This window comes from Acomys minous (assembly GCF_964271855.1).
Source record: "Acomys minous genome assembly, chromosome: 12".
Lineage (NCBI taxonomy): Eukaryota > Metazoa > Chordata > Mammalia > Rodentia > Muridae > Acomys > Acomys minous.
The window spans coordinates 51959471-51974633 of NC_140493.1; the positions used below are offsets into that span (position 1 = coordinate 51959471).

Below are 15163 nucleotides of genomic sequence, written 5' to 3' on the forward strand. Positions count from 1 at the left end.
GTATATACAATGATTGGCTGAATGAATGAGTGAGTGATTCGGTGAATGAATGAATGGGAAATCTGGATGCTGGTGCGTAGCTTTCTGAGTCAGAGTCCTCCCTCCTCAGAAAGTCTGTGATGATGATTAATAAATAGATGATAAGTTGAAGCTACAGATGTTTGAGACACTGAGGCATCTCAATTCTGAAGCGCCTCTGGTGTCCCTGACACCAACTGCAAGAGCCACTCAAATACTCACATCAATGGGCACACTGTCATAGAGACGCTTGCCAATCACAGTCTTGCCCTGGATGTCGATGTTCTCCCTCTCCTCGATGGGCAGTGTCTGAACCAGCACGCAGTCAATGTAGAGGGACACATTCTGGGCCTGGATGCTTAGAGCCATCTTGTGCCAGTCACGGTCAAAGAGGTCATCAACCCGGGGACCTCGGAAGACCACTCGGACTGCATCCTTCATGGCACCCACAGCGTTGTACTCAACAGCCTTGTTCTCACCGTCCAGCCGAATAGAGACCTGAGGAGACAAACACAGAGAATCCTTGAACGCCTACTATGTGCCCTGAACATATTGGGACAAATCATGGACTGAAGTGGGGAGGACTAGGGTCAGTCCTGACAGTGCTGACATATCCAACTGTGATGCTCTCACCAGGATGCTCAATGCTGTCTGGCCAGTCAGGTGCCCTCCCAGGCCTTGATTCCTCCACTGCAGGCTGCTCTAAACTGGGTAGTAATTAGATTGACTGTGCTCATGCACTAAGCAAAGGCCATGTACTTGGTGTGTGGAGAGGCTACTGTGGCTTCTGTGAGACCTCAGGATGACCCGCGAAAAGGGACTGAGACATAACACCAGCCAGAAATCCTAACTAGCTTCAGGGTCTCCTAGGACCCTGCCCTACCTAACGTAGATGTCAAGTGCCAGTCTGCAAGCGTATGGGTAACCTCTCCTGCCTCCCATCTAGAGGATTCGACTGCCACTCTGAGAATGAAGGAAGCCTCTTGGTTGGTGAGGGCCTTGACTATCACAGTCACGTGTGCGCTCTCAGCCCTCTGCACACTTCTGGCACAGAGCAAGCACCCAGGCTTGTCTAACCTTTTGGCTCCTCTGGGATACACTGTCACCCCCAGAGTTCATGCTCAAGACCCACACAAACAAAACTCACCCAGAATTGTCTCCTAACATTTTAAGTATGTTTACAATGTTCAGAGTGATCTGTGGCTGCACACAGGCCACCCCTGCAAGGAAGGTCACTTAGTTTGCTTTTGGGGGGGATGAATAGCTATGTTTTCACTCTTGATGTCACTTCTACATCCCCTCCAGAACGCTCACTGACCACACTGTGACAGGCAAGCCAGGTATCAGGAACACAGCAGAGTGGGTGGAGATGACAAATGGGTGGAGACTTGGACAGTGCAGGAACATGGGGCATCAACGAAGGTTAGTCTTCACCTGCCCTGACTCAGATGCCCCTGCCTGCCACTTCCTGTGGTTGCTAATCCATGACTGTCTCAGCATCCCCTTCCTCCACATGCCTACCCTTAACTCTAGACACTTCCTCTTTGTTGGTGGTGGTGTTACAGTTGTTCAGCAGGTTATATGTTGCCTGATAATCCAAACCAGGAAGTCGCTTTGGGGCTTTGTGACTCAGGTTATTCAACTCCTCTGCATTGTTTCTGCATTTGTAAAGATGAAGTATTGGTAGTGGCGCTTACATCACAGGCTGAGGGTAAAATAAATAAGCATACGTCTAAGCCCTATAGTGCTTATATGCCCGGCTCTGGTCTAAATCTTAATTACAATAACTTAGACAGGTAAGATCACAAATTGACCCTGTGGTCTTTCCTAACAGCCCTGGTTTGCTTCCTATTGTTCTGATAAGGAATATTCACAGCACAGCTCTGGTCTTCTGGGTTCTTCTGGCTCAACCTCCCTTCAACAAAACCAACGCGTACCTCTGATTTTTAATTGGCTTGCCTGCATACATATTACAGGCATACCCAGGAGCAGTTACGGAAGCAGTGGGTTCCTCTCTAATCATCCAAAGCAGCTTGGTGAGAGGGTTTGTTTCATCTTACAGCTCCCAGGTTCCAGATCATCACTGAGGGAAGTCAGAACAGTAACGTGGGGGCAAGAACTGAAGGCCATGGAGGCATGCTGCCTGCTGGTTATGCTCGGGGCTTCTTCAGCTTGCTTTCTTACGTGACCCATGACCACCTGCACTGGCCACAGTGGGCTCAGCCCTCCCAGATGAATAATCAGAAATCAAGAATTGCCTACAAGCCAATCTGATGGAGGTATTTTTCTCAGTTGAGTTTCCCTCTTCCCAGATGAACCAAGCTTGTATCAAGTTGAAAAAAAGAAAAATAACAATAAGCAGCACACCAATGCATGCATACCATTGGAGTCCAATAGACTTCTCGCTTTCCCAGACATTTTGACTGATTTATACTTACCTGCCTTTACAGCAATGCATCAGGATATAAAGTTATCTTATTTTGTGATTGTGCACACCTGCATGCCTGTTTACTTAAGCCCACTTTTCTATCCTTTCAAACAGACACCTGGCCTCCCTCTCTGTAATACCAAAGGCTACACAAAGCATGTGGTAAATGGTGGCATACAAGAAAATACTAATAAATGAATGAAGAAAACAAGAAATGAGAAAGCAAGAGTCACTGAGACTGCATAGAGTTGTCTGTACAGTGCAGAGAACTGGCCAGAGTAGCCACAGCACAGCCATGGTCTTTTTCTCCTTCTGCCTCCACATCCCTTCAACACAACTAAGGGGTATCTCAGCTTTTTTTTTATTGACTCACATGCATACATATTACAGGTGTAACAAACAACTGAAAACAATGAGTTCCTCTTTAATCACCTACTACTAAACATATAGTGTAATTGTGTCATGACTAAACCAAGTCCTCTATTTCTTCAGGGTAGTCTCACAGGCCTCAGTCCTAGCCCTGACCATCTTTGGAGCTCCCTGAAGACTTGGCACTCCCTCCGATGCTTCTGTCTCTAGCACAAAAGACAGAAAGCCAGGGAAGCCACAGGCCCAAGAAGTGTGACCACCAACACTAGCTAAGTAACCGACTGGAATCTATCTTGTGTCTCAGATGTATCAGCAATCTGTGGTAGCTCCATTTCCAAGCTATACCTAGGCTCTGGCCACTCCAGCAGGACGGGAGCAGCAGACATGGCAGAGAGAAAGCACAAAGCTCTGCAAATGCCATGAGAGAAAAGACCCAGACTGCGGGGGTGGTGCGGGCTCAGCCCACAAGAATGTCATGGCAGGTGCCCAGTCCTACCCTGCAGACCAGAGAAACTGGAGACGCATATCTATGATTAACAGACATTGGCAGCAGATGGGAACACAGAGCTGACAGAGGCCTGTCAATGCTTTCAGTCTCCCACACATAAGAAACTCGATCCTCCATGGTTAATACTGAAAATGAGTTTGCACCTTCGTGTGCTATGGGGGATGTTAGTTATTCAACAGGACGAAATGACCCAGATGCTATGAGTTATTCAACAGGATTAATGGACCCAGAGTGGCTTAGAACAAAAGCACAGACTTGGGCCTTAACTGCTTGGGTTCAAATCTCAACTCCTGCTCTTACTGCTTGGGCACACTCAGGTCAATTCCCAGGCCTCTCTGTGGTTATTTTTTGTCCTGAGTTGGGAATAGTAAAACCAACCTATGTGCAGGGTGATGAAGAAGATATTGTACATTAAGAATTGTGAGCCATCTGGACTGTAGTAAAAGCAGGCTTGTGTCAGTGCACAGTGAAGAACAATGTCAAGAAGTCCATCCTACCTTGCCCTGTCCTATTCTTCTATCCTATTCTATTCCATTCTTCTCTTCTGTTAGAATAAATGCTATTTATCCTGTTTCTATTCCTCTCTTCTATTCTATTCCATTATTCTACTCTATCCCGTTCTTTTCTGTTCTGTTAGGATAAATCCTATTTATTCTGTTAGAATATAGACTAAAATTAGTGTTTGATTGCCCCGAGCATTGTCCACTCATCCTCACAATGTTCTCAGCACCTCGGTTCTATCATCTCATTTACTTATTATAAGAAGAGAAGGGGACGCTGGAAAGATGGCTCAGTGGTTAAGAGCACTGTCTGCTCTTCCAGAGGTCCTGAGTTCAATTCCCAGCAACCACATGGTGGCTCACAACCATCTATAATGGGGTTTGATGCCCTCTTCTGTCATACATGTGAATAGAACAAATAAATAAGTAAATAAATAAATAAATAAATTTTTTTTAAAAAGAGAAGGGGAAATTAAGACAGCAACAATGGGAGAGAAGAGCTTAGAAGGAGGTGATCCAAGAGATGGGAGTAAGGGTTAGCTACTGATGGTCCTCTCAGACCACTGCCCATGACTGCTGGAGTTCAGCACTTGGAAAAGTTTTGCTTTGTTTCAACCCCATATGAAAGCCAAGCAAGTTTCTCCTAGATGAAGGTGAGAATGTCTACACATGTGTATTTCCAATGAGAGGACAGGGTTCAGGGATCAGGCCTGTGAGCCCCAAGAACAAGTGGGTTTAGGCTTGCTCAAGAACAGATGATGGTGTTGCTTTCTCCAGCTGATTCTGTGTTGGTGCCCTTGGCTTTGCCACTTGTCCTGCCTCACTGGGTTGGGTGCTGCTGAGGAACTGTGGAACTGAAAGCCAACACTCTTGAGGTGGGTAACTTCACATGTGAGAAAACTGAAGACAACCTTCTTTTATACAAGACAGCCACTTGTGACAGATGCTACTATAGACTGTGCTGAATGCTTTGAAAACATGATTTTGCTAACACCTGACTCTTCCACTGACTATTCTGGTAAGTATTCTCATTTTTCACCTTGAGGCTAAGGAAACTAAGTCTCATATGCAGACCTACCCCATGACTGACACCAAGAAAAGAGGACACACAATATTCGGCCCGGGTCCATCTGACCCTGGGCCAGTTTCTTCTACTACTTTATGAGGTCACCAATAGGGAAGGAATGGTAAGACAGAAGAACATAAGGTCATTTCTTTCTTTAGACAGACACTCTCAGAAGACGGTATCTGGATGTCAAACCTTAGGAGGTTTTACCAGGAAGGAAGAGGAGCTGTACCTACAGGCTCTTTGGGGATCCATACATTACACCCCATTTCTGTCTAGACCCGGAACTGAGGAGCTCGCAGGAAGCACAATGGTCAAAACTATTTCCAGGGAGGACACAGAACTTGCCCTGGTGACTGCCCATACCTGTGGGATGCCATACTGGTCAATGACCTGCCAGATGTACCAGTCTTCTTTCCGAGATGTTTTCCGGAACCGGAAGGTTGTGACAAAGGCATATTCATCAGGCAGACCTTGGGGGAAAACATCCCTGAGAACAAAGAGAGACAAATGGTAGCAGAATTAGTGAGGAGGGTAGAAAGCTGGCAGAGGAAGCTTGCACGTCGGCTCATCTACTAAGTCCTGGCTGGGCAGTGTGAACCCCCTAAGGATGCCCACCACCCTCTCTCAGTTGTATTGATGCCTCTTACTAAGGCTGGTATCTTAGTGAGACCGTATATTGACCAGTGCTGTGGCCCCTTTGCTGCCTTTGCCCCTACCCTCAGTGCTCATCTACTGACTCGCTACCATTCCAATAACTGATAGTCAATAAATGCTGTGTGACTCTCCCTGAGGAATGGCTGCAATCGCGATCCCAGATATCACCTCTCCCATCCTGACTCTGTGCTTCTTGTTGCTATGGCCTCAAGTGTATGTCTTCGCAAAATTCATGTGCTAAAATCCTAATGCCTAGATGGTGGAGGGTTAGTAGGTAATGAAAATGAAACCCTCATGATAGGACCAGTGCCCTTGCAAGAGATGCCCTTCAGTGTTGCTTAGCATTTCTGTCACATAGTATTACCATGAGAAGAAACCATCAGCGAAGACCTGGCCTTAGACATCCAGCCTCCAGCTCTTTAAGAAGCTTCTGCCATTTATGGACCATAGACTATGGAGCATTGACAGTAAGACACGGAATATCCTCTTTACCAGTTGAATTCTCACTACAGGGCACCCCTTCTCCTGAAGGTGACCACTACTCTCTGTTGCTCTATTCCAGCCAGTCCTTAAACTGTCCAGCATCTACCAACTTCAGTTACTATGTAGGTCCAAGAGCCAATCACTCTGCACCTGTACAGAGCACCTTTGTAACACCTATCCTTCCACGTCATGAACAGAGACACCTGAGCTTCCCCCTGACCCTCAGTTCAGCCCTCCGAAACAATTTTTATCCCTTTCTGTCTCCCCATCACTTTCTTTTCCAACAGAGATTTACAAAAAGTAACCTACGCACTTGTTCATTTCATCATTTCTCGCCACCATCTCAATACAAAGCACCTGTTCTCAGCCTCACAGATCTCCTCAGTTTCCTTGTGGGGATCCCAGTGAGAAAGTCTGATAATTCCCTCCCCTCACCTCCTACCACTAAACCACCAATACAACAGGCTTCCTACAGGTGCTGAGGAATAAAATTCCCTAAAAGCTCTCAAATGCTGTCTGTATGAAACACCCTTTCTTTCCCCGGACCAGGCTAATTTTCTCAGAAGACACTGCAGACTCTCATTGCAATGGAGGACACCAAGCAATGTCCCACCCCTCCTTCTGGATGACAGTGACATTCTTCTACCAAAGAAAACAAAGGTACTTTTAGAAACGAACAACTTTTGCAAACTTCCCCTGCTGGATTTCCATATTGTCAAAGCAAAGTTAAGCCAATTTTTGTGTTTCTTCAATAAACTACTCACATGACCCTAATACATTAACCTAAGTTTTCATTTTAAAATGAGTACTTTGGGGGGACTTAATATAACAGGGACATGAGCTTTCATCTCATTCCATCCTGGAAAGAACTTGTGTTTTGATCTGTGCACTGTAGGTCAGGGAACCTGGACTCTTTGGGGTTAACTCAAGGGGCGAGACAACAGAGTTCACATCCAGAGGGTCTGGTCTCTCCATAGCTTTCCTCTTAACCACCAGACAAGTGTTCTTTCTTTCAGCAGAATTTGGCCAGGATGAAGCCACAGTCTACCGTGGGGGTGGAAGGCTACCCCTGGGAACACACATAGCATGGGTTTTGCTACTGGAGGAGATGGAGACTGTCTGGCAAGACAGTCAGGAAGTGAAGTGGGGAGGCGGCTGGGTTCCTGGTGCTTCAAGTCGCAGACCCTCAGGAATCCTTCATGTATCAAAAGAATTTAAAAGCTAAGACTGGTCCTCACTGACTCTCCACTCACAGATCCAAGCTGAGAGGTGACCCACTCATTCAATATCACCCTCTAAGGTACGGCATCACTGAGGATCATATACAGACAGGAAGAAAAGAACCTGTCCTCTGTCATCTTCAGCTCCCAGGCTTCCCCCAGGAGTCAGGGACTCCTTTAATCACCATGTGTGTAGAAAGAGAGGATGTCCCCATCTAAGACACTTTTACTTTTTTTCTTATTTTCTTCACAAATCTATTGTTTCTTTCAGAACACACTGTTTTCTTAGAACTTTGAAAATAACTTGAATTATTTAAACAGACATATTCTAGTGTATGTACCCAAACAAAAGATATATATATCTTAGCATATATGTATTCACACACATACATGCATATACAAGCTCACACACATACACAGAAAGAGAGAAACAGTGTAACACACATATACATAACCAAATACAAATAAACTGAGGAATTCAGTATAACCAAGGATGGGAAATCTAACGAGCAATTCTTTCCATAAGTAACATAGCAGAGCAAAGAGCAAGGCTTTGGGCTTCAAGGACCTGGCCATGAGGCCAGCTTCAGTCTCCTGTTATCAGTGAGGTTTTACTAAGTGGCATCTCTTTCCATCATGAATAAAATTAATCTGCAAATTAAATCATAGTGTATACAGACGAAAGGATCAGAAAAGGGCAGGAATCTACCCTTTTCTTCAGATGTCTGGGAGCTGTTTCTGTCTGGAGCTGTGCCATATGAAACAGGACACACAGAAACCCCCACTGAATAAAACGGTCAGCATCACATCAGCTAAACTCATTGCTCAGAAGCTGTGCCCAGTCCTCTGCTCTGAAGAGTAGAAGCTTTAAAATGTTCTAGTAAATGGCAGGTGTCCCAAGAGAACATCCATCCTTTGTCACATGTATGTAACTCTCTCCCTTTTGTCCTTTATTGAATTTTCCTCTAAGATAAAAGTATATGTCCTGTTTTCTTTTTCTAAGTAGTGTGGCTGGTGAATTTGTAAGAAGGGGTGAAGTAAGAGCATCATTCTGGAGTCTGACCATCCTTGAATTCCCCTAAATAAGCCTGAGACCAGGTGACTCACATCACCTGAAACCTCTGTGCACCACTACAGAAGATCGTGCTCAGCATCTGGGAGGTGAGAGCACAGACTCTGTCCCACAGGTGACAAGATGGAGCTCAGGGAGAAGGATTCGTATGTCTCATTCTCCTTTGCTCTCCGGGAATGCAGTTCAGAGGCATGAATGAGGTGACGTCATAGGCTAAAGCAAAGAGAGCACACAGGCCACTCAGGGAACTCAATGCTGTACTCAAACCTGTGTGAATGGCTTACTACAGGTAGCTTTAAAATCTCACTTTCCTCGCTGTGCTGGGACTCTGGAAGGGACCAAGGGTTAGGTCTCTTCCCAGTCTTTTAACAAAGCAGTGAAGACTCTCTGCAAAGAACAACTGCACAGTTTGATTCATTGGCTTCAAGGACACGGTGCTCAGTGCAGAAGTGTGCTGTGATGAGAGAGGAGGAAAGGAAGGTCTGACCCAGTGTGGTGGTTCCCAGAGAGCATCATCTAAAACCCAGCAGTTGAACTACACTTGAACAAGGAGCAGAGCAGGCATCCAGGAGGGGAGGCCTCCAGCACAGGCCTGACCATAGGAGGGGATGCCTGGAATGCTCTAAACATGCAGGAGTCCACAAGGAAGTCTTGGGTCAAGCAATGAGATTACAAAGGTAATTCCCAAGGCTAGTCCATGCTTTTCTGGCCTCTGAGTTTAAGAAGACTAAGAAGCAGTTAAAGAGTTACAAGATGGAGGAGGGATCACGTGATACAGGAGCATCCTAATTTTCAAACCATCTGTCTGTCTCCAGTGAAAACAGAGCACGCATTATGGGACTGCTTTTAGTCCTTGACCAGAGATGCAGTGCGATCAGACCCTGGAGAAATATGTCCAGCAAAGCTTCTCAACATCACAAAGCAGAGATGCTCATCTCAGGTGGAAGCAGGAGGAAAAACGAGGCATTTGGTAATATATGAACAAGGCACCCAGTCAACATGAAAACTGGGTCTTCATGAGCCAAAAACATTGCAAGAGTCTAGGGGATAGACATCTGCTATGTGAGGGAGGACATGGCTGCTGCTATGTGGTGATAACCATAAAAATCGTTATTGTTTAATTAGCTGAAAGGAAACCTCATCTATAAATGGTTGCTTGATGTCAAATGTCAACAGATGAGCACAAAATGACCAGAAAATCATTGGCACAATGATCACAGAGCAGCAAAGAACCAGCTAAAATTCCCAGACCTGCAGCTAAGCTGCATCTTCTTAGTGTGACCTTACTAGGCATCACTAAGTGTGCCAGAGACAGCTCAGTGTTGTGTAAGCCCCTGTGGCTGGCTGCACCCTACTTCCCAGGGCATCCAGAGGTTGTGGAAGGAGAAAGGACCACTCACTCAGTTCTCTGCACCACAGGGAAGGAACCCATCCGTACGTAGGAACTCTGTGCTCCGTTTTCTCTCTTCCCCAAGATCTCCTTCACACTGAACAAATCCATCAGGTCAAAACCTATACAAACAGAAAGTTGGCAGTGAGTTTGGCAGAGGAAGAGTATGCGAGACACATGAACAGCCAGGTCACTTGCTCCAAAGACCGCTGGCCTGCCCTCCCTGCCCCAAGGGGAGGGGACTTAGATATAAGAACACATAATGGAAAGACAAGAGCAGCTGAGCCAGAAGCCATGTAACATCAAGTCCAGTGCCCCAGGACAAGGCACTGGGAAGTGTAAAACACTGGCCACCACAGTGGGATGTGAGAGCCAAGAGCATCCAGGATCTTGGTCAAGTATGAGACAAATGAAGGTGTTCTGGTTTCTCCTGCTGTGGGGACCTTTGTTCTGGAGCTCAAATGTGCATGCTGCCCCTTTAAAAAAAACCCACAACTTAAGGCTTTCCTTCCTGTAGCCATCTTGCTGCCTTTCACTTGGCTCTTGCTTGGGACACTGTAGCTTTGAAATCTCACGATTTTTTAAAGAGAGAAACATGAGAGAAAAAAAATAAACTGCCTCTTCAGTATTGCATTAAAGAAAGGTGAGTTTCCCCTTAAGAGATGACCGAGAGTTACTGGGCGGGTGTAAAGTGAAAGAATAATCATGACCTCGGCCATGGGCTTCGGGCTTGGGGAGCGGTGAGTATGGGGATGGACATTTAATTCTTCTCTATGACACTTTTGCGTAAGTCTCCATGTTTTGTGACCAGCAGATGCCCTTAGCTGTTGCTCAGAGGATAGTGAAGATGCGTAGTAGATGATTCTGTTCCGACACTGACATGAGACCCCAAACGCACCCCATTCAGTGGGTCATGGGAGACCTGCAGGGCGAAGCTCATCACACCTGCAGTGAATCCTCCCTACACCCCATAGTAAGAGGCTTTAGTCAGATTGTCTTGGCCAGCCTGGAGATGCAAAATGTCCTACAGCCGAGGCCCACCAAACCTCCGTAGAGCAACACCATTCTAGAGGCTGACAGTGTAGGCAACACCGTTCTGGAGGCTGACAGTGTGATGGAATTCGGACTTGGGAGTCTGTGACGCCGTATGCCTCACTTTGAGCTTTAACACACCAAATGCTCACTAAACACCAGATGCTCTGACTAACACTTAGCCTTGGGGGGACAGAGCACTTCCTTACTCCTAATAAGCTCTGAAGAGGACTAGAAAATGGAGAGGGTAAGGTGGGTCTCCTGGGCTCTGGTCAGCTGGGACTTCAGTGTAAGCTCATCCGTGGGCAGAGACACCAGGTTCCCTGAGGCGCTAGATACTTTATGACAACCACAAGTCTCCTGTACCTGACGTGCACAGCAGCAACCTGGAAGTGTAAGGGGTTGATGCTTGGGGGCCTGGGGACTGACCTAGAAGCTATCTGAAGGCCTAAAGTCCTATGGCCCTCAAGCCAACACCAGGAAGAACAAGGCCAAGGGACTATGTAGGACCTGGTTGTGCTCAGAGAAAAGTGGAAAAGAGTAGAATGGTAATGCCCTCGGCCAGCCCTGCAGTGGTGTCACAGGTGTCTTAGTGGTTCATGGTCAGTGTTGCAGGGCGGAGGTCACCCTCTTCAAGGGCTGTTGCGTAGAGAAAGGGTTCCACACAGCACCTGGGAGGGCCTAGGGTTTGGGTGGAAGTGGTTGCACCTCAAGAAAAGCTTTTAGTTGGCATTAAGGAGACAAGTTGGGGAGGTCTAAAGGGAAATAGGATGTCTGCCTTCAGACACACCTGGTCCTGGCCTCGACCACAAACAAAAAAACCACAGGGCTGCTTTGCTCACTCAGCCTCCACTGCTCCTGTGAACATAAGGAGCCTATGGTAGCTACATCACACCCTACCCTCGAGTTCCAAGGGTAATGTCATCATTGTTAAGAAATGAACTAAAGCTGAACTACTGAAGGATGTCCAGAGATTAGATAAAAGCCAGTACTCTTCAGAAACTTGTGAAATGTGTTTCCTGGCCACCAAAAGAAGTCATTTTTCTTGCCTCTGGCAAAAGAGACTGACTGTCCATTGACATAGACCTGTGGTGGCTATCGGCATTTTAAACTCCATGCTAGCCTCCAAGATTTTATAACCCCTATTCACATGTGTTTGCTATACATTTCAAAGGCCATACTGACCACTTTTACCCTGCCTCTACCCCAGATGCGTAGGATGCTCCAGCTCACAGGCTTCCCTCCCATCAGAGAATCATCACCGTTTTGATCCAATACGCTCTACTATTCTATTCTCTCCCTCTCCCTGCCCCCACCTCTTCAGATTCCCGCTCTTCTATTCTCTGCTTCCCTAACCCTGGCATGTCTATCAGGTGTTGTTGGTGGTGTTGGTGTTGTTGTTGTTGTTGTTGGTGGTGGTGGTGGTGGTGGTGTTTGGGGCTTGGTTTTTGCTTTTGTGTTTTGTCTTTGCTCTAGAAGCTTCCTGAGGCCTCCAGATATTTTCACTCTCGGATCAATAATTAAATACCTCCCTCTCCCTAATGGTTCATCCATTGCAGCAGTTGCTCTACTACACCCCCTCACATCAATCGTTTGCTGGGAGTTAGTTTGAGATCAGTGTGATACAATAGACCTGGTCTCAAAATAAAAAGAAACACACACACACACACACACACACACACACACACACACACACACACACACAAGAAAATGCATATTCCTTCCTTCCTGGTTCCACTTTTCCTGATTCCAATGAAGCCAAAGAATTGAACAGGACAAACTTCAAATAACAGCAATTAACCAGGTGATAACAGAGGGGAACAAATTTCCTGAAATAAACAGGGGCTCAGCTCAGAGGAAACAGGAAAGCTCTTGGGTGGTAAAGGGATTCTAAGGCCAGACAGCCTCAGGTAGAGCACCAGTCCTTTAAAGCAAAGCTCCTTGGGCTGAGCAGTGCTACATCAAAAACCAGCTGAGCTCACAAAGGAAGACCTCAGCCACTTCTCAGGAAAGGTGTACAGCACTTAACAGTGGCCAAAGACTGGCAGAGAAGTCATTAGAACTGAAGACTCTTGGAGACATTCTTCAGATCCCCTACTGTACAGTTTGAGAAACTGAGGTTTAAAGAAATCAGGAAGTTGATCTGCAGCCACCTGTCTGGCAAGCAGCAGGCTGATCTAAAATACCACTTGTCTATTCTGTCTTCGTCATCACTTGCCCAGGCCAGATGAGCCCTAAAATATGACAGAAATTGAAGGAAATGCATTGAGGGAAGGCCTTTGAGAACTGCAAGGGCTTTTTGTTGTTGTTGTTCGTTTTTGTTTTTTGGTGGGTTTTTTTTGTTTTGTTTTGTTTGTTTTTTTTTTTACAAAACAAAGAAGTTTCTTTGATTTCTTAATTACAATGAAATTGACAAGCTAGATTATTTCTCTATAACTCCCCCTTCAGGCACAGTGCAGCTGGGACACTTCCTCAAGGCTAGTACTTATGAAATGACATTAGAGAGGGAGCAGGGGGTCTATGCACCCAACGCTGCACACACAGGCATCTGCTGTGTGCGCTGATGTCCCCCTCACCCCATCCTGCACTATGGCTCATCTCTGGGAGCTCACAGAAGGCAGGGAAGTCGTCTGGACTCCAGTGGCTATAAATGGATGCAAGGATATTCATAATAGAGAATTTCACACCCATCCGAGCACCAAAAGCAGTTGTCAGAAGAGTTCCTCCTCATATACTACAGAATAAGCCACGTTTTTCAAAGTTCTGCACAATCATATAAATAAGCACACACACACAGACACAAGACAGAGAGCACAAACAAGCACACACACCTCACACCTTCTGAGTCCCTCAGCAAGAAACAAAGGACAAAAAGACCACACTGAAGTCTATAAGTCAGGAAAGTCCTCTGATTCAGAGTCCTCTGGTTAACCTACCCTGTGCTGGGTTCTTCTGTCCCTTGGTCTTCTGCCCTGTTTCCCCTTTCTTCCTTCCCACCTTTATCATCTCTCAACACATTCATCTTTTTATCTCTTGTCCATTAATCCAACATCCTTCCACTCAGTCATGTTTTCTTTTTTTTTTTTTTTTTGTTTTTTTGTTTTTTGTTTTGTTTTGTTTTGTTTTTTGTTTTTCAAGACAGGTTTTCTCTGGGTGGCCCTGACCATCTGAAACTCACTTTGTGGATCAGGTCAGCCTCGAACTCACAGAGATCCACCTGTTTCTGCCTCCTGGAATGCTGGGATTACAGGCATGTGTCACCATATCCAGCTTCATTCACATTTTCACACTTAATTTAAGCTTCTTTCTCTCATTTTACCCATCCATCTATCTATTAATCCACTTAAAATCCATTTATTAAGTTCCTTATACATGCCAGAAGTACTACCCAATACCCTGAGGACACAGCACAGAAAAGAGGTCCTGTTTTCAAACAGCCCATGTGCTTCCAGGGGAAGGAGATAGTGACTGGAGTTGTTGGGATGGAGTCAAACGCCAGAAGCGCAGCTATTCTCTGAGCCTCAGATGTCCCAACTGTGCAGGTGTGATGTGCATCTCACCTGCTGCGTGAGCTAAATGAGGAAATACTTGGGCTCTTGACAAGTGGTGACAGTTGCTCCTGTTGATATTATCAATGTCACCGTTATCACAGACTCTCATCATGGACATACTCACTGAATAATGAATTACTTGGGAAATGTGGCTCTATAGGCGCGTGGTCCACAATGCCAAATATAGACGAATGGGCTTTGAAAAGAGACTTCAAAGGAAGATGTCCCTCACAGAACTGAACAGGTACGTTCCCCTGGAGGAAATAGGTTGTCTGAGAGTATCACCGGAGATCACCAAGGCACAAAGTGGAAACGTCTGTTTCAAATTGTGCAGTGGTTTCCCACCCAGGGCAAAGCAGCCCAGCTACAAACATGCTCACTTGAAAGCACCTGACTTTTCAAAGGGAAACAGTAAAAGTCACCTTCATCTTGTGAGGTGGACAAAGAATCTGCGACAGTGATAGCACCCCTTGAGTAATCCCTGCGTGTCCCAGGCCCAATCAGCAAGAGAAGATGAGTAGTCTGTCTGCTGTGGCTTTCTCCCAAAGTCTCTGGAGCTTAACTGCAGTTGCCTGATGCACAAGGGAGAAAAGGTGTCTAAGGCATGAAGCCAGTAACCTAGCAGGCTACCACACTGGATCCTTCATGAGAACCCTGGAAGCCTGCAATGGCTCTACGAGCCACCCCAAGGAGCGTGCACTGGCTTGGCTCTGCACTGTCATGGTGCGAGATGCTTCAAAGAGCGCCAACTATCCTGCTTGTTCTTCTTGGTGTACACACAGATATGGCAGCCTCTCCTAGAAAAATCCTCAGGCTGGAGTCCACAAGGGCTCGCTGATGGGGCAGACTTCCTGGGACTGGATGTGTCT

At 46.2% G+C, this 15163-nt stretch overlaps 1 protein-coding gene across 1 annotated transcript in view; it reads right to left on the reverse strand.

Annotated features, from left to right (window-relative positions):
- Window positions 1-15163, reverse strand: part of COL22A1 (collagen type XXII alpha 1 chain) — a 246003-nt gene that overhangs the window by 187467 nt on the left and 43373 nt on the right. The window contains exons 5-7 of the mRNA XM_084747922.1: window positions 9722-9833; window positions 5256-5379; window positions 241-516 (exon numbers count right to left, since the gene is read on the reverse strand). Coding sequence (XP_084604048.1) covers window positions 241-516; window positions 5256-5379; window positions 9722-9833 — 512 coding nt within the window. The remainder of the gene's footprint in view (window positions 1-240; window positions 517-5255; window positions 5380-9721; window positions 9834-15163) is intronic.